At 41.7% G+C, this 27,577-nt stretch overlaps 1 protein-coding gene across 1 annotated transcript; it reads left to right on the forward strand.

Annotated features, from left to right (window-relative positions):
• The first annotated feature begins 1,207 nt into the window (after window positions 1-1,207).
• cpxm2 (carboxypeptidase X (M14 family), member 2) lies at window positions 1,208-27,048 on the forward strand. The gene is made up of 14 exons (XM_080048925.1): window positions 1,208-1,795; window positions 4,707-4,808; window positions 9,873-9,982; window positions 12,600-12,739; window positions 15,569-15,653; window positions 16,534-16,684; window positions 17,220-17,308; window positions 20,268-20,391; window positions 20,569-20,765; window positions 22,075-22,254; window positions 23,226-23,523; window positions 24,147-24,286; window positions 24,658-24,757; window positions 26,171-27,048. Exons 1-14 carry the CDS (start codon window positions 1,534-1,536, stop codon window positions 26,428-26,430), a joined length of 2,238 nt encoding a protein of 745 aa, XP_079905051.1. The 5' UTR covers window positions 1,208-1,533; the 3' UTR covers window positions 26,431-27,048.
• Window positions 27,049-27,577: the final 529 nt, after the last annotated feature.

Here is a 27,577-nt window from a genome sequence, read left to right on the forward strand (position 1 = left end):
TGCCTTTTAGTTTGTCTTGCCTGGGGTTGATGAAATGTCAGAAGCTATACTTATTAGCTGTGCGAATGCTCCATGAAATCCCACTTCTGCTCCTTATGACTACACTTTAAAAGCCCCCAAGGCTAGACATTTCTTTGCTAAGCAATAACTCAAAATGCTTCTTAAATGCCAGAGATAACATGTTGTGATGAATTCTTTCTCTTTTCTCCTTCGCTCTCTCTTTTTTTTTTAAATTACAATTGAACTCGAGATAAATCTTCGTAGCCGACAGAATATGGTTTTAATCAGGAGTCTGTCGGTTAGACTGCTGGCTTTGGGAATTGTTATTCTTGTGAAAGTATAAGGCTGTATCAGCCGCCGTGGTTGTGTTTGTATGTGTGACAGAGAGAGAGAAAGAGAGAGAGAGAGAGAGTGAGAGAAAGAAAGAAAAGGACAAAAAAGAGCGTCATGGGGAACAGACAGTGCTGATGTGATGAGCTGTGACAGACAGGGCAGCGCTCCATCCCTGCGTTGGAACGTGCCCCGGCGCTCCACGAAGAGTTTGTTGAGTTTAAATTTCAGCTGCTTGCTAATGTGTAAATTACTGCAAACAGGTTCTTGGCTCAAACAAGAACCACCTCACCCTATGAGGCAGCTTGAGGAGCAGGAAACAAGTTAATTATCTCTCCCGGTAAAGAGATATCATGTGGTGTTATTCGAGATTTCGACGCAATGAGTGCACATTTACTAAACCCTTCACAGCTGAACACCCAGCGTGATTTACCTTTCAAACTGAAAAGTCCAGATGTGCTACTGCTGCTGCTACTGTTTGTTTGGGAATGCATATTTGGTGCCAGTTTGGAACTTCAAACACACCCCTTAGATGGATCAGGAAACTCGCCTCTGCCTTTGGGACACACAGAATTGCAAACCGGTTAAGAGCTGTTTAAGTTGATTCCCTTGCAGGCAATGCATAACTTTCCTCTGCTTAAAAGCTGCTGCGCCTGCCCCAGACAGAGTGGGAGGAGATGAAGATGGAAGCAAGATCTTAAGATGTGTCAATGTAAGTTTCCCCAAGAGAGAGAGTTCCCTATTTCACGTCTACCTACCCGCAACCAATAAAAATGACTCTGCATTCTGTCAGATGGCCGGACTCGCTCCAATCGAAAAGAAAGAGAGAAAGAAAATCTGTCTGTCTTTGAGTCACCTGCCAGCATCTAAAGAAACCGAGAGAGAACTGTTACTGCCTCTTTCCCTCTTCTCCTCTGTCTCATCCCCTTGTGCTCTATCTGTGTGTGTGTGTGCTTCTCCCTCCCTCACTGCCTTTTTTCCCCCAATGCAGTCTGCTGAGGCTTCCATGGACCCTCTGGCTCCGCTGCTTTCGTCAGTGACTTGGAGCGCTGCGAGAACTTTGTGAACTATTTTTTTTGCGTGTTGTTGGGAGTGCTGAGGGAGACGGGGGAAGGAGAAGAAGAAGGAGAGAGAGAACCAGTGGATGGGACGCAGTAGCAGACAACATCGGGACTCTCGGCTGGAGATAATCCCCCTTGGGTCATGACAAGACAACAGCGCCTCAGCCTCCTAGCCCCACTGGCTCTGTTTGGGATCCTGGTGGGGCTGGTAGACCTCAGCCAAGGCTCTGACGATGAGGATTACTACATGCAGGAGCTGCTCACCAGAGATCAATACCATCGGGTCCAACTGCAGGAAAAGACTGAGGACACGATACCTGACAGGCATGAGCGCCCAAGACAGGTCCCCAGCAAGAAGGTGGCCAAGGGAAAAGCTGATAAAGCCACAGCAGATGCAAAATCAGGTAAAAGAAAGGCTACATCTTTACTGTTGCTTCATTACAGTTTCTGTATCGAGTTATCTCATGTAACTTGCTGTACAACTTTATTCTTGCTCTAGAAATCCTTCACAGAATTATCGTGCCTGTGTCCAAAGGTTAGTCAATCAGCAATAACTATTCTATAGAATCAATATTCTAACCGCGCAGGTTTGTGTGGCTGCACTATCTACACAAGAAAACTAAAGTTGTGCAGAAACTTTTGAAGTAACCTCATTTGTCAGTGTTGCCACTAGATGACAGTGTATGGCTGATCATCTGAGCTTTTGATCATGTTTTCACCAAATAAAAAAAAAATTGGAATTAAAGGGACTCACACCCATCGTGCAATTGAGAATTACAGCACTATCATACCATCCCGCCTCCCTCCAATGCCCCCACACCCTCGTTCCATGCTTGTATCACTGGTTTCACTTCAGAGGTGTCGGCCAGAATACCACTTATGGCCAAAGGCGTCAGACTATAAGCATGAGACTAGGAGAGGAGGAGTAGGGTTTTATCCGCTCTTTATTTTCCTTCTTTCACAGGCACAGTCGCATATAGATCGCGGGAAAAGAACAAAGGTTTAAACTCCGCTCGTGAGGAGACGTTACAACAGCTGTTGCGACCCGCGAATCGCATGCAAACTATATTATAACAGCGATCGGGACTGCATGTACATACTCACACACGGGTGATTCACATTTAAACTCAGATAAACACGTTTCCATGTGGAATGATCGCTTACTGCGGCAACGCTCACACATCTGACCGAGGGAGAAGAGAACGGAAACTAAACAGGCTCTCTGTCCGACTGACGTCACGGCCCTAACTGACTGCTATCCACACTGAACAAAACACATTTTAACACACTGTAAGAACTAACAACACTGTAACTTATGAACGTTGGGGCCTTTTCTACAATGGTCGCTACTCGCTACTGTCTGCCGTGGAATCAAAACAAACCCTCTAGTTGAGAATGCGCAATACAGAAGTAGACCGCAAACAGACAGGTCTGTCGGCCAATCAAATCGTTCGGTCCGAACGATTTGATTGGTTGAATTTTATATATATTTTTCATAATATTATGAGATTGAAATCATTGTTTGTTTTTACTCCTGGTGGGTCTGTCTTATATTTTAGAGTGTAATTACCTTATTAATACCATTTTAACCTAATCCAAAAAAAGTGTAAAAATGCACCAAAGGTAAGAGTCGCTTTATGCAATTCATAGTACAACATAAAACTTTGATTATCAATATTTATTTATTATTTATTATTTAACCTTTATTTACCCAGGCAAGCAAATTAAGAACAACATTCTTATTTTCAAGTGCAGTATTCTTTTACAATGTTTGATGCATCCAAAGAGAGATTTTCAGGCTCTTGAGCAGCTGAATTCAATTCACATGGTGAACTGTGTGTGGCGAAAAAAACCCAATAATGACCTCCACAGGTAGTCCCTCTCCTCACTCCCCCAGACGCCATAGATCAGAACCATTTTTTTTCTGTGTGGCCCCTGCACAACCGCAGCAGTAAGGGCCTCACACGCTGCTGCAGAGGTCATGACTGCATTGCATGTAGCAGCCAGAACACGTGAGCATCCCCGTTTTCCACCAAAAGCAACGCTGCTGTCCCATTCATACAGTAATGTATAGCTCAGAGCTTTCCCTACGGGAGTCTCGGCACATGCAGTAGCAGGTTTGTTTGGGATCCTGCCAGGTGATTGGAGGACAGCAACAGGCGCCAGGGCTTGGGTTGGTTGGTGGCGGATAACTTGGAGCAGCTGTGTCGACAGTGACCTCATGTTCCAGGCATCTGACTTCACGTGTCTCGGCAGGGATACCTGCTGCAGGTGGGACCACAGGAGGAATATGATAACACACAAAAGTCACTAGTTTCCTTTGATGAAAATTGTAGTGTGAGTATTGAGTATTTGAAAGGGCTGCTATTGTTTAAAAATATACAACTTTTATATTTGCTTTGTTTCAGCTTGAGTACATAATTCCTTTTTGACATTGTCTAAAATATTTAGGCGGGAAACAGGTACAAGAACTTTCTCAACCTGTAGGGTAGCATCTATTTGCCCCTGCTCATGTAGGCATAAAATGGTAGATTTGAATTATTTCCAAATGTGAACACAGCGTTGTGAATTGAGGATACTGTAGATGTTGTGGGAACGTCCAGGTGTTTTTACCTTAAAGTAGATATTTTTAATACAGGACATTTACATTGATCAACCTGAAATCACCATGGGTATTGCCTCTTCCTCACCATCCTCTAACATGTCCATATCTCAGAGTCTTGAATATACGCTCAACCAGATATGCAACTCGGGGAACAGTTGAGGATTTAATCTGTCCCCAGGATGAGACGGGGATAAAGACTTTCAGATGTGGGAAGGATCAATATCACGTGGGGGCCTATCCTGACCTGACACTCAATCAAATAAAAAGCACACGCCTCACTTCCCTCTTCAATTGATGCAATGTGACTCCCTTCCCCTCATCCTGCCTCTTGTACATATTATTTCCATGACTGATTTGAACCTCAAGGCATTCACCTTATAAATGGTCTTGCTGTATTCATTTTTTATTTTTTTTGCAAATTGAACTACTGTGATTCGTAGCCATAATGTTATTGAATCTGAGTAGCACAAGAGTTTAAAAGTTTTCACATTCCGTGCCTAGAGATTGTCTCCTGGTTCAGTCCCCAAATCCCTGAATCTATCCATATGTGCAGGAACCCAATCCTGCCAAAGTTTTTCCCTCTTGTGCGATGACAACTATGAATCAGCAGTTTAAAAAGGTGACTGGACCTGTCAAAAGCCCCTTTTTGAAATGAAAAAAAATAAAAAATAATTTCTGTGTCTTATATTAATGCAGTTTCCTTCCTCCAGGAAAAAACGCCAACAAAAAGGCTGAAAAGAACAAGAAGGGCGGCCTGAAAACCCCAAACAGCGTCTCGGAAGGGGAAGGACGTCACAACTCCGTGAGAGAGGGTGAGTGAAATTCATGATCCCATAAAAAATGAATCTTCCCTTCCAACCTGCGGCCATGACTTTGCCACTTTCACAGCAGCTGGCGGTACGGGGAGAAAAAAAGAAAACACACTCAGAGCTGACAAATATTTTGGAAAGGGGGGAGAGTTTTTTTCAGATAAAATATTTTCCCTGAGAGGAAAAGTCTGGCAATTTAAGAGGATGCTCTCAGGAGTGCACTCCCAGAGGCACTGATGTCCTATTTGCCTGTGAAGCATTGTGTTTGGTTTCCATGGATCGCAGTATATATTTTCTCAACTGAAGCCCTGGATGCCCCAGTAGTAGCCTCCCTGTCGTGTCGATGACAAATTAAACTCGCTCGTCTGAAAGCGTGATTTGGGGCGACGCACATGTTCTCTGTCCTCGGGCTTTCCCCAGCTTATATTGGCCTTATTTTTTGACATATTCACACAGTGTGAGACATTGGTAGCATTACGGGAAGCCATATTAAACAATGGTGGGAGGTTAAGAGTGGCTGTGGTGTCCAACTATTATGTGTTTATGTTGAAGCTATCGTAAGGACCAAGACAGACAGAAAGACTGCCATTTTTAATTTGGCACACAGGAATGGAAGAAGAGCTTTGGCTATCCGTGCATATTGGAAAATGGGAAATCTACGCTGACACGCCTGGCACAAAGAAGCCCACACAGTCGAGACCTGGGAGGCTCGGGGCTCCCAAAATCGTGTTTTCACGTCTGAAACTGTCACTCAACACCAGTCTGTTTTCCAAGTTTTCTTCAGCATCACCTGGTAGCAGCTGATTTGTCAGGATCACATCTTGATTTCTTCAACGATCCACAACCTCAGCGCCTGCCACATCCACACACACACACATACCAAAACAATAGGGAATTCATTAAAACAGGGCTGTGTAGTACCAGGGGAGATTTTCAAAAGTTTGACGCAGCTGATGTCTCAACAGCTCTCTTATTATTCCCATCCGACGCAACACAATATGTGTTGAAACATGATTTTTTCTTTTGCTCAGATATAACGTCAGTCACATGTGCACACTCAGCTACATTGGATGGAGTTTGATTAAAGTGCTTTTGGGCTTTTTGAAAGACTTGGCTGTGGAAAAGTAGAATGTGTATCATGAGTTAATGTGCATATAATGATGCAATATGATAAGTTGTGTGTGGTCTGTCCCTGAGAGCTGTCAATTTAATATTTTCCTTTCCTTTAGCTTCCCTTCCACTATGTTATAGAATGTCACAGATAAACATGTTAACAGTTTTATCACAAATATAAAATGAGAAGAAGAAAACACTAAAAACATCCCGATGAGAGATGGTTGACAATTCCTGCCTGTATCCCACTCGCACAACTATTATGAACCAAGAATTTAGAGTTGTTCTGGGCGCATATTTACCAAATTAGGACTGCCAATGTTTTGGGGCAACATGGAAATCCAATGTGTTACTTTCCTGTAATTGCCATTTGGGACCACAGGGGCCACTGTTCAGCAACAGTTACCCGTCTCGTATTTTTATTGTTTACACGACGACACTTCTGTTTGGACTGTTGCTACAGTCTTTCCTTAAATAAATCAATGTGCATTCATTAAAACTGGTCCAAAAGCTCTTTTAAAGCAGTTTGAAGCTTGCAGTACATAAACATTGTAATTTGAATAAATCATATACCTAAATTATTTCAATACTCTTCCACCAGATGTGAAATAAAAAGTTGTGACTTTAATAACCTGACTACACTTTGATCCCGGAATTGCTTTAAGACCTCAGCAGTAACCTGGCAAGTGACCTAAATAGCATCATATGAGGCCTTGACTGTCTGTTTTGTCATTTCTATTACACATTATTAGTGGAGCCAGATGCTGTGAATACTTTTGAGAAAGGATTGCATGCAGATGGTGACAATAATGTAGGGGCTTTGCAACATGGCAGGCACCCATCTATTCTTTTCGTCATGCTAACCTTGTTCATTTGGGCTTCGTATTGCATGGAGGGCCGGGTTGCCCCTAATATGTTTTGATCGCTGCATTCAGAAAGCCTGTGGACCTTCAGTATGTGTCTGATTCCACGAGGATTTTAATTATAGGCATATGGGGACACGTATAGATCAACACATGTGTTTAATTGCTGTATAGAGGCAGTGTGAAAATTACACACTGCTTTTACCAGTGGCTTCACCTCTAGCTTGTAAAACAACTTTTATGCTTCAGTTTTATGGCAGGAATTAATTTGGTCTCAAGCTATGTTTGCTTTATGCAGCACACATGAATGGGCACTTGCAACTAGGATCTTGGATGCCGATCTTTGTCTCTGGCTCAACTGACACACTTCTGGGTGTTCAGTTGTTATGGCAGCGCTGGCTGTATAGTCAATGGCATCATAGGTTGGAAATTCTTGCTCTGAGATTCCATCAGTGTGGAGCAGAGAAGCCTAAAACGTTCTTAAAGAGCCGTTGGGCAGCAGAGATTTCACACGTCAACCTTGATTTGCCAAATTGGTCCTCATGGGTGATTTGTTACACTGTGTAATGAAAAGGATGAGCCAATCTTACACAAAGAACTCCATTTAGTGAACACACCATCTCAGTCCCTGCGATCACTTAAAGACAGGCATTTGTTCAAATGAACTGCAAACTCTCTCCGGCAGCAAATTAAATGAACATCTTTAAGTGATGCCCGCTTTCTCTTTTAAATACTCTTTTTTCTTAAAGCTCCCATATTATACACTTTTCGGTTCTATTATACACCATATTATATGGTCTTAGTGGTCCCTAATACGTTTTTCTTTAATTGTTTGCTGAAAAAAACTTTCAGATAATTTATTGCACTATGCTGATGTTCAGCTAATCTCACAATGGCCTATTTTTTTAAAAAGAGCAGCAGCTCCCGCCGTAAATATACAATCTTTGAGCTCCCCCCGCCCCCTGTCCGGAAGCGAAGCCAGATACGCCTCGCCCTCTGTCTGTCAGGGCCGTGGACCAATAATAAATAGGGGTGTGGGCTGCACAGTGGAAGCTTCTGGCTTTCCAGTTTGTGAGGTCAGAAAAGGGGAGAATTCTGACTGGAGTATATTGGGGGGGAGGGGTGGGGGTTTCAGAAAGGGGGCGAGTGAGAAAAGGAGAGATTGTTATTTTTTAAAATATTTTGGCAGTCTCTAGGCACACCGTGCACCCATGGATATGTAGAACAAATTTAAAAAGTGCATTTAGCATAATATGGGACCTTTAAGTAAAGGCAGAGTGCCTTGACAGCTGCATGGCTGCCAAAGTGTTATTGTGACATTAGTGGCATCCTCAAGGAGTTCAACACAAGATGATAGATGAAGATCATATTGAGCACTGCTAAAATAGCCAGCATAAGTTCTGCCAGTAAAGGTATTTACTATGGGACTGGTTGTGTTGTATATTACTTATATAATTTTCTTTAAGCTGGGAGGATACATTCATAATAAAATAAAATAAAAAACTTTTGATTTGGGCTTAAAATTCAGTCCTCAAACAAATCATTAAATGGAAAAACAAGTTCAAATGATAAATGGTTTTATCTTCTCCAGGATGAAGTCATGCCAAAATGACAAGGAAAATAGCCCCACTTTCTCTGAATAAAAACGTCTGTACACATGGAAAACCTTTATTTGCATTGGGAAAAAAAAGCTTATATTGATCGCATGCCTCTGTAGAAATTTGTAATCGAGCCACATGTTCTTTGGTTGGCCGAGTGTTGTTTACAATGCAGCACTTTCGCAGCACTTCATGACCAAACATAGAGCCATGCTGTGCAACAACATGCCTGCAGCAAAACACCAAGGACACACACGGAACAGTCTGCACCACAGCTCACACAAATCACAAACAGCACTGTGCCTCACAGCTGTTTCTCCACTAACGCCACTGGTTTGTACATGTCACAATCATTTTACCAGTCGCGGGGAGCACTATGCAGCCAGTGGAAACGAGTCAGAGGATCAAGTCTGAGAGAATAACACTGAGTGATGTCATCAGGGTTTTTTTTTCAGTTTGTGTGTGGAGACTTTTAAAACCGAATGCTTGCTTTCAAAAAATACTATTGTGATTTTCAAACTATACAACCTGTAGATTTACCTGTATGTAACCCAAAAAACTAAATGAAAATTGTCATAATCTGTGAAGTCATTTTCAGTTTATGACAACAACAGCTCAAAAACACCTTTCTACCATTTAAAGATCTATCTGTGATCAGATTATATGTCTCAAAGATGCTTGACAGGTTTTGCATCCGTAGCTCCAGCAATTTCCCCCTTTTTCTCCTTTTCATGATATTGCTATAGTCTTTTCAACAATTTAATCATGTATTCAAGGCACGGTCAGATTGCTGCGATAGGTGTGCATTGGAAAATTACACAAAAGGAAGCGTTCATTCATCAAAGTAAACAGTCATTAATCACCCATGAAGATTGACACATTTGTAATTCAAAGCATTTAAGACAGCAGAGCCTCCGCCACGCTGTTAAACTTCAGGCTCACCTTTTGTGGTTTGATACTCGAGTTTTTGAGAAAAGTACTTCTTTACACTCAAGTATATGCAACGTCTGATGCGCATGAGCTAGTCCTTTCAGGCTCAAAAGTGTGGTGTGGGTGCAACGTGTGAAAACATTGACTATACGTGACTTGCTTGATGAAAGAGTTTCCATATTTTTAGTTATTGTTGTTTTTAGTTTTGGAGGAAGAATGAAGATCGCATTTAGCTTCATTTTGAAGATTTCACACCATTAAAACTAAACATTGTTCATTGTTCTCTATGTGTTGACTACATATGGGCTTTCTGTTGGAACCCAATGGTTAGACCTTCTCAGTTACAAACAATGCCACGACTGCTTTCTTGTTTGCTTCACACATTTGTGCTCACTGTGCAAAAAGTCTAAATTGCTCATTACCGTTGAGTGAACCTATCAACAAACGTGTGGCCCTTGACTCATGGGGCTACACTGTGCAGAAAGCAATGCTCCTGGAGCGGTGAAACACATATGATACATTATATTTCCATAACAGGCCAATTTGTCATTCTCGTTACCTAGAATGCCCTCCCATGGGACTGGAGACGTTGAAGATTGATGATTTCCAGCTCCACGCTTCGTCTACCAAACGCTACGGCCTTGGTGCACACAGAGGTCGTCTTAACATTCAGGTAAGACTGTGGAATGTGAAGGGGTTGACGTAGCTTGGGAACGCTCACCAGAAAATGTCGGGGCTCGCATATTACCCCAGGCAATTTCACCTGGCCATGGAAAGTTTTTTTATGATTTATGGAGTCATCTCTTACACAAAACAGCATCACAAAATAAATATGACAGAGAGATGGTATCTTTTTAATTTAGGGATCAGTTTAAGTTCATATTTAAGCCCCATGGAAAGACGTTGCCTTTGATAACAGGCTTTCTTTCACCTGAATGTGGAATTGACGTTATCCTTTTCTAGTTCAGCTCGCAGCATAGTTCAATACACCAAAGCTAACTCAACAGAGAATGTAATAGGGTTGCCATCAAACCAGGGGCACATTCCCAAACCTAATAAAAAAGGATTGGCATCTGGGAGAAGAGGTATTTCCTGTTAGTGCAAGCCCTGCTTTGAGTGTATTAGCCTGCGTATGGTCTGCAGCAGGCCTCATCTTCAGCTGGCTGCACTGCTTTCAAATCCAACTGCACAATTAATGAAATGCAAACACACAGAGACACACAGAAAAGTTTTTTTAATTCACTCAAGACGGCAAGTCTTTACGTTTAAGGAAATCAACAAAACAAAGGATTTGTTGTTTGGTTTATGTGTGTGTGCCTCTGTCTACAAAAGTGCCTGTCAGGGATAGCAAAAAGGACAGATATAGTGTCTGTCAAGTCTGGAGAAGAAACGCATAGAAAGCACATGTTGCCTGTTGAATCAGGCTTGTATCTAGTGAACATGGTTTATTTCTACTTCTTGACACCAAAATTCAAATTCCTTTGATATAAGGAGATGTATACAGGATAACATAAACAACTGAGATTCTAGAAATAGCTGAAAAAGCACATAGCCCTATACTCTCTAAACTTGAGATAATTGTAACATCAGGGTTCAAAATGTGTCCCTCATCCTGCAGAAATATACATATAGTCCATTATGGGATACATGTGCCAGATTCTTTTCATTCAAGAAAAGTAGTTCATATCCCGAGGCCCAAAAATGGATCACGTGTTCCATGGGTGAGCTAACTCCACATGTCATCGAAATTTGTCAACAAATGTTTGAAATATTCTGCTCACTGACCGAGAAAAGTAACATAAAACCTTGGCTGAAAAAGTAATGCATTTTTGTTTGAGGAATTTGATCCAAAGAAGCTGAACACTGGAAAATGCCATATATCAACCAATAAGCTTGTTGCAAGCACAGAGCCACATAGCATGTAAATATTTGGGAGGCAATTGTTGGCCACAGAGAGCTTTATGTGCATATTTACAGGATTTATTCTAATTCATTTATCATCATAAAGACTTTGAGCCACATTCAGTGGAGGCATCCTGGAAATTTCACCTTAAAAACACATTTAAAAGATAAAAAACAATATATTATTAATTAAATACAACAGAAATTATGTTTAATATGAAAACAGAAAACTGTAGACGTGTTAAGCCCCATTCTTCTGTGATTAGATCATTTGCTGCTCCATGCAAAGGGAGAATTGTGTACCTCAAATAGACGCGACAGTCATGACAAAGAGGCAGTGATCCTATCCACTCGGCATGTAAAGCACAGCGTGTCAAGAATTACATTTTCAACGTGCCCTGTCGGCATCTGAGTGTGACTGTTCACACATCTCGCCTCGGAGCCCACTGGCACAGGCTTTGTGGAGAGAATAGCAATTTTTTTATCCATTATAATTAGTTTGACATTTTCAGCTATTCCACCAAGGAAGTGTCAGGAAATAACGTATTCAGCTTAGGAACAAACTAAATCAGGAATGCTGGAGTATGGAAAGAAGCTCAGACAGTGTTTTCAACACTGGGCCCCGAAAGTCCTGAGTAATGTAGCTTGTACCTGTCAATGTGCAGGCTTTATTATGTTAGCAGACACATTTATCTAGTTAAGCGGATTCTAATCCAGACAACATATTTTAGATTGTCAAAGAACATCCCTGCCTTGTAGCCTTTTTTTGCATTCTTAGCAATTTCCGTCAACACTTAAATAGAAACCTTTGTTGCATTTTCAGTCTCATTTTTCCTCTGATGATCATAAATGACACTTAACAGCAAACGAGACCATCAGTGCAAATAATGTAATTTTCATGCTTTTGTCAGGGGTACGCTCACCCAGGAGCTACAGCTCGCGTAGTAAAACATTACTGCTTTTGTCCAAAGGGGGTGAAAGAATAAACAAATAACTGAGGTGCTCCACGGGGCACCTTCAAGCTCTCATTATGCACGAGCACGAGTGTGTGTGTGTGTGTGTGTGTGTGTGTGTGTGTGTGTGTGTGTGTGTGTGTGGGCGTGCTTGTGAGTTGTCATCGGTTTTGTTTTGCTGTTGTTTTTCTCCTTTTGTATGTTAAGAAATACCTTCTAAATATGTTGTCATTGTACTTTTATGTTGTTATGGGCCCCTTAAGAAACGAGATGGGTTCATCTCACTAGGGGTTGTTCCTAATAAAGAATTTGAATGATTAAAAAAGCGGACGCTGACAGTTCACTCACTGTACTGTACATGTACTGTGTGTTTGTCTTTTCCACATGGACATCTGGATTAAAATATGTCTCTACGCGGCTGTTTGTGTCCTGTAGGCTGGCCTCTATGGAGATGACCTCTATGACGGGGCCTGGTGCGCGGGGAGAGATGACCCGCTGCAGTGGTTGGAGGTGGACGCCAGGAGGCTGACAAAGTTCACAGGGGTCATCACACAAGGCAGGAGCTCCCTCTGGTCGTGAGTCGGAACCCTGCAGACATGCATGGAGCGTTGCATATGGTGGAGGACTAGGATAAAAAAACATGCTAAAAAACTTGATAGGATAATTGTGGGGGTGTTTTATAAGTTGCCTTATATCCCAGTGATATTATATGTGGGGTGATGTCTATTTTAAAGGTTGTTAAAACCAATCGTGGACAGTCTTTCTTGTAGAACATAAAATGAAACCTGTCGACCAGCTCGTCAATCTGGATAGGTCAGATTTTATGTTTTGAATTGTTTGTTGTGCTAAAGTAGGTCGATGGCATTACACACTGCAGTATACAAAATGTTACACTTTGTTTCAGGGCTATAGTGAATGTAAGAAAAGGATGAAGGAAAAGAAAGAAATATGTAATGAAAAAAGGAATTATATTATGCTCTGTGTTTTGTCAATCACATGAAACTTGCTTGGAAAAATGGAATTCCGAAAATAGTACCAGAAAAGCTTATTTGCTATACTGTGACACAGTTCATTCAGAAGTTGATTTCAAGCACATGTTGTCACGAAGTAAACAGAACGTAAAGAGACTGATCGGACATAAATATGTGTGTAGCAATGTTAAGATGAGATATCTCGCATTTGACAAATGTAGACCTCATGTTGGTACTAGAGGAAATATCAGGGGAGCACCTAAGTTGGTAGTATTTATCCCATGGGGACGATGAATGTCTGTGCAAAATATCATAGTAATCCATCCAATATTTGTTGGGATAAAATGGGTGAGACCAAAGTAATGGGCTGACAAACCAAGCACCATGTCGTTAGCACAGCTAATAAAAACCCAAATACAGTAAATGGCCAGAAATGTGATGACATGACACGTAGCTGGAGTTTCAAAATAACTATGGTAAATGAAAGTAGACAAAATAGTTCAAGAACTCTAAATGACTCCTGGATTTTCCTGACAAACCCAAGTGGAACATTTGTCTTCACAGATATAAACAAATATCCCATCCACATGGCACTGAACCTTAACTGGTGTTTGCCCTTTTCTGATGCCCTCACTGTGGGATTAAGGATTCACGAGTTTGATCGATTTGAATGCCGGCTCATTCTTTCTTCTCTCTTTAAAGGTCACTAAATTATAAAAATAACACTGGAGAGAAAGATTCTACTGCACCGTAAGCTTGTACAACTCGCTCGGATGATCAGGAAAAATAGACAGACACAGTTAGAAAAGTAGAGTTTTCTAACTGTACATATTTTAAAACTTTCATTATGATTACCATCAGTTACCCATGGTATCTTATGTACTTATGATTCTAGTGATGACATACTTCAGACTAAAACATCACTGGGTCAATTGCTTTGCAACTCTGTCATTTAATTAAAAAAAACTTTGGAAAAAAAAAGTAAACACAAAGCAAAAGTTAGCTAAGGGCTTGACCTGAGCTCGTCCTGATCAATTAGCTAAAAAGCTAATTAAAAATAATATTATTGGAGGACGATACATACCAAACACTTTTACATAATCTGTTTGGCATTCATAAAGAATGTAACCAATAATATGTACGTTTACCTTATATGAAGTATACCCAGACTCGGCTCATAACCGTTGTCCTCTATTCATCAAGTACAACTGACAACTACCATACGTTTCACTCAAATATTCCACCACCATCCACCTACTCTTACTTTGCTTTAATATTATCCAACAGCTTTTGGCCTGTGTTCTTCTTAATTGGAAAAAAGACACACGGACCTCTGTAAACTGGGGGGAATTTTTTTTTTTTTTTATCAGGCGGTGTTTGTAATTTTCCTTCAAGGCCAGTGTGATCTGAGAAGCGCAGAAAACACAAAAGCCTGAAAAAGGATTTCTCCGCAATTAGCTCTGTAGGGCATGAAACTGTCTGCGCTGCTTGCCGCGGGGGCTCCTGTCTATAAAGGCACTTTAATTAGCAGAACTGGGAAATCTCACCAAGCTGGACCAGCTCTGCACTGATGTCTACATCTAGAAACATAGGCGTCTCTGCCAACCTACATACTGCACACAGAGAGAGCTCTGTGTAGTAGTTACTACAAATGTGTGTACTTTATTGTAAAGTGTTCCAGACATAAAAATAATACCTTTTAATAAATAATAACTTATCAGTTACTTTTGTCTAAAAATGTTACTATGGCAATAGCCAGGATTTTAGATATGCCAAGCCAGTCTTCATGAACACGTAAAAAACACAACATCTCTAGAATAAATAGTCAAGATTTAAGTGTTCTTGGCTGTAGATATGGCGCTGATTGTTGCACGATACTGCCATTTTAAACGTCATCCCTGAGTTATTTTAAGCCAAGAAATAGTTACTTAAACCAAAAATATGTTGTCTTTAGAATACAGTAGTAAAATAGTTTGTGTACAGATGAATACAACGAGATATCATGTCTTATATAGTGAGCTTTAGAGGAGCTGAATAGGCGTAATTTGACATTTGGATGGCTAGCTGTTTCCCCCTTCATCCAGTTCTATGCTAAGCTTCAACAGCTGCTGGCTATAGTTTCATATGTATCGCACAAACGTAAGAACGGTATCAATTTTCTCATGCAAGACTTGGCAAGTGAACAAGAAAGTGTATATCCCAAAATGTCAGGCCTGTCCTTAAACATTTACAGCCATTCTTAAATGTAGGGATGCATGATGCTTGTTTGAATTCATAGTAGCATCATTTACATAGATTATACAGTGAGCATTAAGCCTGTCTGGGTGTGTTCTGAGCAATTTTTGTGCCGTAAATCAATCCATTTGCATTGATTTCAGCCCGATAGGATATTTATCTCCTTTCTCTCATCCGGTGATTTTCTTACATTAACAGGAGTGATTGGGTGACGTCGTACAAGGTGATGGTGAGCAACGACAGTCACACCTGGGTGACAGTGAAGAACGGCTCAGAAGACATGGTGAGAAGCAATTGTGACAATGTGATATCTTCTAACATATGTCTTACAATGTGGGCTACTATACATTCTAGCTTTCGATACCTGAGAGACCAGAGTAAATACCCATGATCTTCGAGCAGATGGGATCCTCATCCTGGCCCACTGTCAGAGTTGTGTCTCTTTTCTACTTGGGCACTTTGTGGAATTGAATAGACAGACACCAAGTACAGGAATACCTTGACAACAAACTAAAGCAGCAACTAATCACTCCTGCTTCCAGGTGTAGAGTAAAAATCCATTTTAAAAACCTGTTATCAATTATTAGGCAGATCAGATTAAGCAGATATTTTTGCGGAAAATCACATCATCTTGACACCTACTGTGGTGCACGTCCCGGCTAATGACATTTTGGTGTAACTGTACACTCCCTTGGCTGCTGACGTCATTGATGTGGGTGATTAGGCCCCTACAGTAATTTAGTCTCTGCTAAGCTTGCCCGTTAACCCCCTCACCTGCCTTTTATGCCAAAATGGCAAACTGCACTGCTTGTCTCTTCTACAGGTGCGTGAATGTGTGTTGGTTTAAGGTCATGTTAATTTGTCTCCGTTGTCCTTTGCATGTTTTTACTGAATACTTTCTACTTCCAAAAGCTTCTTTGACATGTGCTAAATTGTTTTGTCCTTTGTACATGCTGACTTTAAAATTGTATTTGCCCTTTTAACATCTTGTATAGATGATAGTTAGCATTGTATGCTACATTTGGCATATTTACACCTGTTGATCAAAAGGCCTTGACTGTAAGGAATATAGTAATACATTGAATTGAATAGCTTATCTCAACTTTATAAAATAATTCTTGTTCTTTATTCACTATCTGGATGGAATGTGTTTGCCTCAGTAGATCTTCAGCGCCAACAGGGAAAAGGAAATTCCGGTTCGGAACGTCTTCCCAGTGCCAATGGTCGCCCGATACATTCGAGTCAACCCTCGCTCATGGTTTAACATTGGCAACATCTGCATGAGAGTGGAGATCCTTGGCTGTCCTATGTCAGGTGAGGGGTTTGCACGGACACAAAGCAGACACTTGAATCATTTCTGCCTCTAGAAAATATCAGAATGATCATACAAAATTGTGGCCTTGTTAAGAAGGACGTTGGTTATGTTTTAGTACATGGAAGCACCATGTATCAACCCAGACCAAACACATACGCAGACTACATCAAACTATTTCCCCCCTTTTGCGCCAGATGGGCAAGCGATCACTACAGACACTAAAGGGGATTGTCTCTTGGACATAAACATGTGTTGGTGTGGGGCCGAAGCTCTCGTTCTGCCCGGGAGAAGAATTTAGCTATTTTTGCTTTAATGCAACTGTCACTGGAACATTTATGACTGAGTAAAATATAGTCCCGAACGGAAACTTGGATGAGTAAACCTCAAATACAGATATCTCAAGGCCTTGACAGAGAACATCCAATTTTTTTTTGTAAACAACATTCACAGTCTTGATCATTCCTTTCCTTTGGTATCGTTGTAAAAAAAACGACATAATTTAATATCAAAAACTATATGTTTTATTAACCACAGATCCCAACAACTATTACCACAGACGCAATGAAGTCATCACAACGGACGACTTGGACTTCAAACACCACAGCTACAAAGAAATGAGGCAGGTGAGTGACAGTGAACAGAAAACAACCAGACAAGCAGCCTGTTTACAGAGGCACCAGCTCTTATTTCTTATTCGGCAAAGACACCAGAGCAATAAAACATCTTGTGCAACCGTGAGCCAATACCAGACAAGTTGTGTCCTTTCCCTTGCAAGAACAAAGTGTGCAACGGCAGCAAATGAACCGAGGCGGCTGCCAGGGACATGAAAATGCATTAAGCATTGCCTGGGTTGTGTCATTACTTATTCATATAGTTGTCACGAGCAGTAGCCCTGTTTGTACCCAAAGTGAAAAGACAGCTGTATTTGTCACTGCTTACTGAGTGGTTGTGAAGGTACAAGTGCTGCGAATAGTAATCGTGTGCAATGTAGCGGTCGTCTACAGTTGTCTTAAACTGCTGTCATATGATCCACAATAAGACCGTTTCCCAATTACTGTTCCGAACGTATGGTTCATTGTTAAAGAGCAGCTTTCCGTCTGGTGTGTAAGCCTGAAGCGCTACTACAGGACTATTCTGGTGAATTCAATGTTTCCGTACCTTTGAGGTTAATGTGTGTCAAGCGGGGTTTACAGCCCCAAGATGCCCCCACAAAGGAAGAAAGGACTATTTTTAAAGCTCTTTTCTACTCGTGACATTTCTTTTCATTGTGAAGGCACCCGGTACCGCGTTTGGTCCCCAGCACTTTAAACAGTGCCGCGCCAGGACCTCATATAGAAATAGCCCCATTGTGGCTTCTCAAATACAGTGCATGCCCCATGAGATGGAGAGAAAAAGATATCTTCTATATTGCTTAAGGACTCCCCTTTTTTCTTAGATCACAGCTGATAATGATGTAGTAGCCCTACTTGGTCAGAGTATGGAGGGTTGACAGAAATAAGCAGAAAAGAAAAAAGATGTTCCACATTCTTCAAAGAGGAAGAGAGAATATTACCTTTGCCATTAACTTGGCACATCCCAGCCAAGATGCCTCCCTTTAACAATGCCATTAGTCTAAGTGGAGAGTGCTATAAGCAGATTAAAACACCCTCTGTCCCATTTGGTTTTATTATGTTTCTATAAAATAAAATAAACACTCCTAATTGGAGATGAAGTGGCAGGTAATTTGTGAGAAAAGACCTTTAGGACAGATTGTCCTACATTCATCCTGGTAAATGCAATCCAGTTTAATCTATCAGGGGAATGCTTGTGCTTTAGATTTCACTGCCAATTTTCGTTTTATGAACCAAATCAGATGTTTGTTTAATGATTCACTAATGAAAAGTTGATATTCAACCTCGGGACCTGATTAAATTAAATTTGATTGCTTCTGCAGCAGCATCTGGAAGAGTTACTAAACACAGATATCTGACATTCAGGCACAGCTTTACTTTACATCTTGTTAGTCCCTTTCCCGCTGCTCTTCATCTGTCTTGTGTTTCCACTCATGGCCACATGGGTTTGGTTGTTGCTATTTTTAATCAGCTCCTCTCATAGATAGTAAATAATATGGATGTAGCATCCGGGCTGACCTCAGTTATTCACACGGCATCCAATAATCCTGGTTTGTGCGCGTCGCCATTTTGTGAGGCGGAGGGAGGTAGCTGACGTATACCTCCGAGGCAAAGTGAGGGACAACGGGCGGAGAGCTGTCACTCAAGAGATTGCGCCAATACATTTTAACCTCCGATAAAATAAAAACTAGCGTGGTTCGAAAAAATTCACTCCCCTCATTGTTGTCATGGAGATATGACCTAAACATACAGACTAAAATGGTTTTGTGGCCCAGGCTGTAAATAGGTTTAATAAGACTTTGAAAACGGCCTATCTAACAAGTGAGTCAAAGAAAAACTGCTCGGTCTTGGCACCACCCCCCTAGTGGCACTTCCGGTTACTACAGTTGTGGTCACTTCCTTATTGGATGCTGGTAAAAATCGCTGAGGTTGGGGCTTGGCTCCTCTACAAGCCCGTTTTGATAATTACATTGACAGCTTTCCACCAGAGCCCACCTCTCTGGCTACAGTTTTATTAAATACAGTAATGTCTGTGTCACAGAACTGGGGAAATTGTTTTTGAAATTTCCAATAACATGGAGATATGTTGTACTGTTCTGATGTACCTGTTCGAACGTTTAAGGGACAGAAAAATCTTAAAAAGCCCTCAAAACATAATGTCTTTAAATAAGTAGTAGCCTATTTCTTTGTAACAGGGAGTTTGGTTTTAAAATATTTTATTAAAAGTGGTATGATCAAATATACAACAAAGCCCAAAACAGTCACCTACTGAGCCCTTGAAAGATCAAAAGTTGCTGTGCAATCAAGTTTGCGCTGCTTCGCATAAAATTTTGCATACCCCTTTTGCAATATCTTTTACATCCATACACGTTACCATGCTGGTCCAGTCCAGTTATAAAACACTGCCTGTTTAGGGAAGTGCTCTGCAAAATGAGAGATTATGTGACACTTTACATTGTACATTTATTACCCATCACTCCTTTTAAATGGTTTCACGCTGGAAGCAAACAGCCACTGGCTGTGAGCAAAGCTGCTGCTGCTCTGTCTGGTGGTTTCATCTGTGACTGTGCATTGCTCAAACCACAGCTGCATTTGTGGTTAAATCTATTATTCTATGGATATAGCTATGGTGTCTGCACTCTTTACTGCTCCCGTTAACATTAGCCAAGACAGCTAAGCTACACAAGGTTTCAACCTGCAGTGCTTCTATCATATATGATGTTTTATACACAGCAGGAGTTCAGGGAAGCAGTAGCATCAATTTAACACTTAGTCAGCACAAGCTTGACAGCTCAGTGCGCTCACATGAGGTCAATATTACACCCAGTATAAATTAACGTGTCTACATTTTGTGTTCACGTAGGAGCCAACTCAGAACATTGCAGAGAAAAAATAAGTTCTGGTTAAAAAGTAAAAAACAGCAGTGTATGATGGATTAAGAGTTGATGCCTCATTATTTGCCTCCCCTCAGCTCATGAAAGTGGTGAATGAAATGTGTCCCAACGTCACCCGGATCTATAACATAGGAAAGAGCCACAGCGGCCTCAAGCTGTACGCCATAGAGATTTCCGACAACCCCGGAGAGCACGAAGTCGGTGAGTAGGCAACGGTGTGCTTCAGTGCAACAGGACACGATTTCATGTACAACGATAACAACATCAGACACATCACACGGTGTTCTTTGTGTGGCCGTATACGTGCCGGGTGCAATGATTGCATATTTAATCCCCCACCCCCCCATCTCTCTCCCCCCGTATGCACACGTTGACCAGGTGAACCAGAGTTTCGTTACACTGCGGGTTCCCATGGTAACGAAGTGCTGGGACGAGAGCTGCTCCTCTTGCTGATGCAGTTCATGTGTCTGGAGTATTTATCTGGCAACCAGCGCATCCGTCACCTGGTGGAGGAGACCAGAATCCATCTCCTGCCATCTGTCAACCCCGATGGCTACGACAAAGCCTTTGAAGTGGTAGGTCTGCAGCAAGACGGCCATTAGTGACCTCACACCTTGCGCTGCCCTCTCCGGGTTGAAAGCAAGAGGCACCAGGCCTTCTCCCGATTTGAGGGCCGTGTGACGCAGGTGCATGCAGGGAAAAATCTGCTTCAGTGATCTGGTGAAATACACTGTATAAAACAAACAAGCTCCTGATGAATGAATGACTTAAAGGTGGAGAGTCAGTGATTCTGTAGAACGGGTGTTGTCAAAATCATATCTCCTCATGATCTGCAACCTGTCAGTACTGTTGGTGCGCTGAAAAGAAATCCGGTGTTAATACACAGCCTAGGCTCTGTAAATGGGCATGTTGCTAGCTATGGTGGGCCCCCATTGTTTACATACCCTTTGTTTACATACCAGTTTAGGTTCTGTAAGCTGGTATACCACAGCTTTTTTTTCTAAGCACACAGTACGTACAGGTAGTGGATCTTGTGGATGTATTTTACTGATTTTGACGACAAGCGCTCCCCAGAATCTGTCTGTTCCCCTGTGAAACACGACTGAAACACATGTTGTTGGATAAGGTGTCAAATCAGCGGCCATAATCAATTACATCATGTCATTTTGTGCTCTGGTGTGTGAGTGTACTGTTTCACTAAAGCTAAAAACTCATTTTCCATGCGAGCAGCTTGTACCGAAATGCACATGCATAGTTTACACAGTCATAAACCTTTTCAACCCTAGAAAGCCTGCAAAAGGGCAGCAGAAAGGCCCATTGTTACAGTGCATGATGCAATGACACATGATGACAGAGTGTAATTTAAAAGGCTGTATCCACTCAAAATTTCCACCCATTTCTACACAGTTTAGCAGCTTTTGGCATATTCTGGACCATTCTTTTAGTTCTCTATTTGCACATAAACGTAATGGTTGAGAAGACCCTGCATATGAAAAAAAAAATAGCCAGTTACTCCTAGCGAACAGCCCACTTAGAGTTGGTGCTAGCTGTCCCAGAGAAAGTAAATAATGGCTGGCCCGGGACAAATGTCTGTTGGTTGTGTGTGCATGAGCGATGTTTTGCTAAGAGTTGTAACAACCTGATTAGCCAACAGTATATCCAGGCTTTGTATCTGTGCCAGTGTTGACCTTCCTCCACTCTACAGCATGTCCTTTGGTTGACGACTATAGCTGTGTGCTGTTGTGTTGTGATCAGTAGGAAGTCAGCAGTGTTATGATTGGTTCAAATGTTTTTCCCCTGGGTGTGCATTGATTGCATGGTCTCCTCTGCCCCTGTCCTTGACCTTCATTTTTCTGTGTCTCTCTTTCTTTACCTTGTTCGCAGGGTTCAGAGCTAAGCGGCTGGTCTCTGGGCCGATGGAGCAACGACGGAATAGACATCCACCATAACTTCCCCGATCTCAACTCCATCCTGTGGGAAGCCGAGGCCAAGAAGTGGATCCCTCGCAAAATGTTCAACCACCACGTGCCCATCCCGGAGTGGTACCAGTCCAAAAACGCATCGGTGATTGACTCTGTTAGACGAGACTGTTGTTCAACTCATTCAATGTGCAAATTGCAGCATCTGTGAAGTCTGAAACCTCCAACACCCAAGAGATTCAACCACTATCATTTGTTTTGAATGTTTTTTTGTGTGCTATAGATCCCTTCCTATTCATAGCTTTCATTGTTTTTACAAAATGAAATAACTGCGTCACAATTTTTCCTCATTCTATTCTATCCAAACCTTTAATAATGTGTTTTCCATCCAGCCTTCGGATTCCAGGTGACGAATTATGACTGTGTCCCTGTTCTGCATCTCCCTTGAGTTTAAAAAAAAAAAAATGACAAAGTGAAGGCCATCCATCTCTTCTTGAAAAGGGTAAAACAGTCATGTGGGCATATCAGTCGCTGTGCTATTTTTGGAGGAGCGGTTGCATTTTCTATTTGTGACTAATGGCTGTGAGCAAAAAATATACCCAGCGACCTATTAAAAGCCCATCCTCACGAGGGGCTTTGACGTTGCTGAGAGCCACGGGTGAGTCACACAGAGCCTCCAGAATAGCTGCTGCTGCAGCTGTGGAGCTGGGATCCCCATCTGTGCTCAGGAAGCTGTGAAAACTGTCCTCGCACGCCTCACTGAATGGCCCAACCAGCGCTCGGAGAATAGGCTGGGCTGGTATAATTATACAAGCCCTAACAGCATGGGCCAATTTTGTCAATATCCTGATTGTGACATGAAAATACACGCCACTAGATCCTATTGCGCGGCCCGCTGCCTCCTGATGGAAATGTGCTCTCCCTTTTTTCAGAACAAATATTATCAAAATGAGTTGAGAGTGAGGAACTGCCTTTTTTGATAACTTTATCACTCTCATCGAGTGAGTGCACATTGCGGGTGAAAACTGTTTCCAGCATGAGGGAGTTAATCTGGCAATGACAGCGCGCGAGATGATTGCACAAATGACATTATCTTCGCTCTACTGTGTCCCTTAGGTTGCCGTGGAGACGCGGGCTCTGACGGCGTGGATGGAGAAGATGCCCTTTGTGCTGGGCGGTAACCTCCAGGGAGGGGAGCTGGTGGTGACCTTCCCCTACGACAAGACACGCTCCCAAGGGGTGACCCGGGAGCCCACCCCGACACCGGACGACCACGTGTTCCGCTGGCTGGCCTTCTCCTACGCCTCCACCCACCGCCTCATGACCGACGCCAACCAGCGGGTCTGCCACACCGAAGCCTTTGCCAAAGACGACGGCACCATCAACGGAGCGTCCTGGCATACCGCCGCTGGCAGTTAGTATAGTGTCCATATGGGCTAGGTGGTTTGCTTCTAGCTGCTGATCCCGACTCAATGTTATTATGCAGGATGTCTCTCCTCAGCTCTAAAGCCTTTGAGCTGTAAAGCTTGGTTTAACACCCATGAGCAACATCTGCATATTCAGTACTGCACCAGTTCCCCTTTGGCTGTTTCAAAGATTCTAGGTTTTTTTTTAGCTCCAGGCTTCTTGTAAGAATTCAAAAAGGCAAACTTAACAACCAGAGGCAAAAGTGAGAGCGACACACTCCCATTTCTCTTGGTGGAGTCAGGTGGAATCAGCAAGTAAGAGATTGTTTGTTAAAAAAAAAAAAATTCTCAATATCAGTGAATATCTCCTCATGATTCACTACCTGTCCGTAGGCTACTTTTATGTGCCCTAAAAAAGAATCCAGTGTAAATACACAGCCTAGAACCTTGTAAAAGGGCATTTTGCTATAACTGGTGGGCCCCATTTGTTAACATAGCTGTTTACGGAGCCTAGGATGTGTATTAGCATTGGATTTTTTTCTCCACCTTTTATTATCTGCACAAACTGGCCACTAAAAGGCTGACCTAAGTTAATGTCGGCCTTAAGATATGTTTCTCTCTATCTGGGCAGGTATGAATGATTTCAGCTATTTGCACACCAACTGCTTTGAGTTGTCGATGTATGTGGGATGTGACAAATTCCCTCACGAGAGCGAACTGCCCGAGGAGTGGGAGAACAATCGTGAGTCTCTTCTTGTCTTCATGGAGCAGGTACACAGGCAAAGCAGCCCCCGCAACTCACACCTACAGTACACACAAGTATACTGCACACAAAAACTACACATAAGCCTCCCAAAGAAATTCAGGTAATTAAAGGCTCCATTCTCAGCCGCACTTTTGACAAGTGACAAAGATAACTTTAAAAATGGGACAAACTTTTCGATCTGTTGTGTTTTATTCCCTCTATTGACTTCAGACAACACGGCCCAATGTTGGGAGTTGGGACACCGTTGGTATTAAAATATTGAAGCTGAACGAGGGGGAGAGATATGAACACATGCTTAACTCTTCTTCACATCAAGCAATACGCATTATAATAAATGATGAAGTAGATGTTGACGGGTCGTGCTCTTCCTATCCAGGTGCATCGTGGGATCAAAGGTGTGGTGAAGGACGTGCAAGGCCGCCCAATAGCTAATGCCATCATCTCTGTGGAGGGAATCAGCCATGATATTCGCACAGGTACAATATCACACATGAACATTTAAAAAAAAATAAAGTACACACTTCAAAACGTTTGTTCAGTGTAAATTTGACCAGACACAATCTTTTGCCATTATATCTGTGTGCAGAGCATCTTTGAAATTTTAATGTGAGTAATCTTAGATTTTGCAATCAAAAGCAGCAGAAGCTACCTCAGGGCGCCCTGAACTGCACAAAAGCATCTGTTGTGTCTTAGCAGAGTCTCTGATTGGAGTCTGACTCAATTCACATCCACAGTCTGTTGTGTGCGAAGCCTTCCGCTCTGAATTTGACTACGGATTGTTTCTCCTCAAGGCGATCTCTGCTGATGCAGCCATCAAAGCCAAAGTAGTTTTATACGTAGACCGTGAAATAAAATGTCCAAAAGCCATGACATGCGCTATTATTATTCCTGGAACTAAGTAAAAGTCACTGATTCCCCTCAGAAACCTTGCTATTCTCAATTTGGAAAGATTCTAAGGTCTTTATTTTGAAAAGTGGGCATTTTCAGCTGCTTTGAATCCACTCTGAAACTGTATTAAAAAAAATGTAAGCAGATATTTTGCAAAGCAGTTGTTCTTCCAGCAGGATGAATCATCTGACAGGGTAGTACAGACAGCCTGAACGCTACTGATTTACATCGATAGCTGAAAAAAATGCTTTCGCCAGACTGAGAATTCATGGGCTCATAAGCATTTTATATTGAAGCATTTCAGGAAACAATTAGAGTCCCTTCTGCTATCTGAATGTGAGTAATGTGAGCACAGATGTCCATGTGTAACTGTTCGGAGAGACTATAGATCAGCGTCAGAGGCAAACTTTCCATCATATTTAATTTGCCTCAGTGGTTGTTGGTACGTGTCAGGTGGGCACTTGGATGACCGGAAGGAATCGACATATAGTGAGGGAGACAAAGGCTGAAAATATACCACAAGCTCACTCGTGTTCCGAATCCGAAGGTCGCATAGAGGCACAATCAGCAAGGAGCAACTAAAACAATACAACATGACAAAGCAGAGCTATTTTAAAAATTGTGAACAGAAAAAATAGAACACGTCCCTTCTCAAAAGTAGAACACAGAGAACTCTTTGACTTTTTATGCTGGCCTTTAGACAAAGGTGTTTGTGATGCTTGCTTTTTTGCCACTGCTTAGTTAGCTCTTTAAATTCAGCTTTCTAGGACAAGTTTGCATACAGCTGCCGTTGCAAAAAATAACATGTTACTTTTATATTTGTTGTGGTGTAACTTCATGTTTGCATGGTCACCGCAGGGTCAGATACATTTGATAGGCTGACTTCAATGTGCTCAAACCGGAGAGGTTAGTTTGAGCACGCATCAACCAAAACACAACAGTTAACGAAACCACGTAGGACAACAAAAGAAACAACACAGCTTTTCTGTGTGTTTTTCCAGCTGCTGATGGCGATTACTGGCGCTTGCTGAACCCGGGAGAGTACAGAGTGACGGCCCGGGCTGAGGGCTTCAGCCTCAGCAGTAAGAAGTGCGAGGTGGGCTACGACATGGGCGCCACACGGTGCGACTTTGTGGTCGGGCGAACCAACCTGTCACGAATCAAAGAGATAATGGAAAAATTCAACAAGCACCCTATCAGATTGCCCAACAGGCAAATCCACAATGCACGCACTTCCAGAGCGAGGCGTCTGGGAACATAACGACTGAATAAAAAGAAAACATCTGCTCTGATCAGACTGGGGTGGACTCCAAGCGTTGGGTTTGGACCTGTTTTTTAGATTCCTCCAGAGTGCTGTCAGTGGAATTAGTGTTTGAAGATTGAAAATGTGGATTAATTTAAACGGGATGTTACGTTTTTTTTTTTTTGTGTTTGGTTTTGAGTCGTCCCCAGGCACACTCTGTTGTCATATCATCTGTTCTTGATATCCACTGTAGACATAGCAGTATTTTATTCTGTCAAAGGAATTGTCTATGTTAATGACCATTCTCTTTCATCTCATAAGAAATGTTAGGACATCTACCAGCAGCTATGTATACTGATTTTGCAGATAACAGGATATAATCACACTTTGAAATATATAAGCTAAAGATGAGGAATCTTTTCGAGCATCTAATTTTAACCACTGTGGGGAAAGGCCATGACTGTCATTATTGTACATACTTATTAACTTATGTAACACAGTTATGTAAACCATTACAAAAGCTTTACTATGTGCACCTTTCAGTCTTTTTTTAAAACGTGTGGACTTAGTGACCTTTTGTGTGTCGTTGATGAATTTTTATACACTTTGCTTTTGGCAAGTTATTAAATAAAGAATATGCTTGCATAAATTGAAATTGTTTCATTGCTTGGGTGGAATGGATTGTATTATGGGTACACTTAATTTCTAATGCGTTCCAAAAAGTATCTTGGAAAGAACTCTGTACCTACTAATTAATTAACTAATTATATGACTTTTTTTTTTTAATTATTCAGTAGGCAAACTCACAGTTAAAATAAAATGAAGAAGTAGTTTCCCATAATAAATTGAAAATATACTTGGGTATCATCATTGGGAAATTATTCAGAAACGACACACTCATAAAACAAAACATTACTGTGAAAATAATATTTACTGTACATACCACTAAACATAAAACTTTACTTTTTTTGTAATTACTGATTCGTAAAATAAAGCATTACAGTGATTTTTTGGGGGGCAAATAACCTATCCGTAAAATAAAGTATTACCGTGAAATTATTCCAAACTTTCAAACCTGCAAAATAAAGCCTTGGTACGGGTTTATTTAGCCATTGCCGAATGTTGTTGGTTATTTGTAGGACTACTTTTCAAATTTAAATTTCAA

The sequence above is a fragment of the Ammodytes marinus genome (assembly GCF_949987685.1).
Source record: "Ammodytes marinus genome assembly, chromosome: 20".
NCBI classification, from domain to species: domain Eukaryota; kingdom Metazoa; phylum Chordata; class Actinopteri; order Uranoscopiformes; family Ammodytidae; genus Ammodytes; species Ammodytes marinus.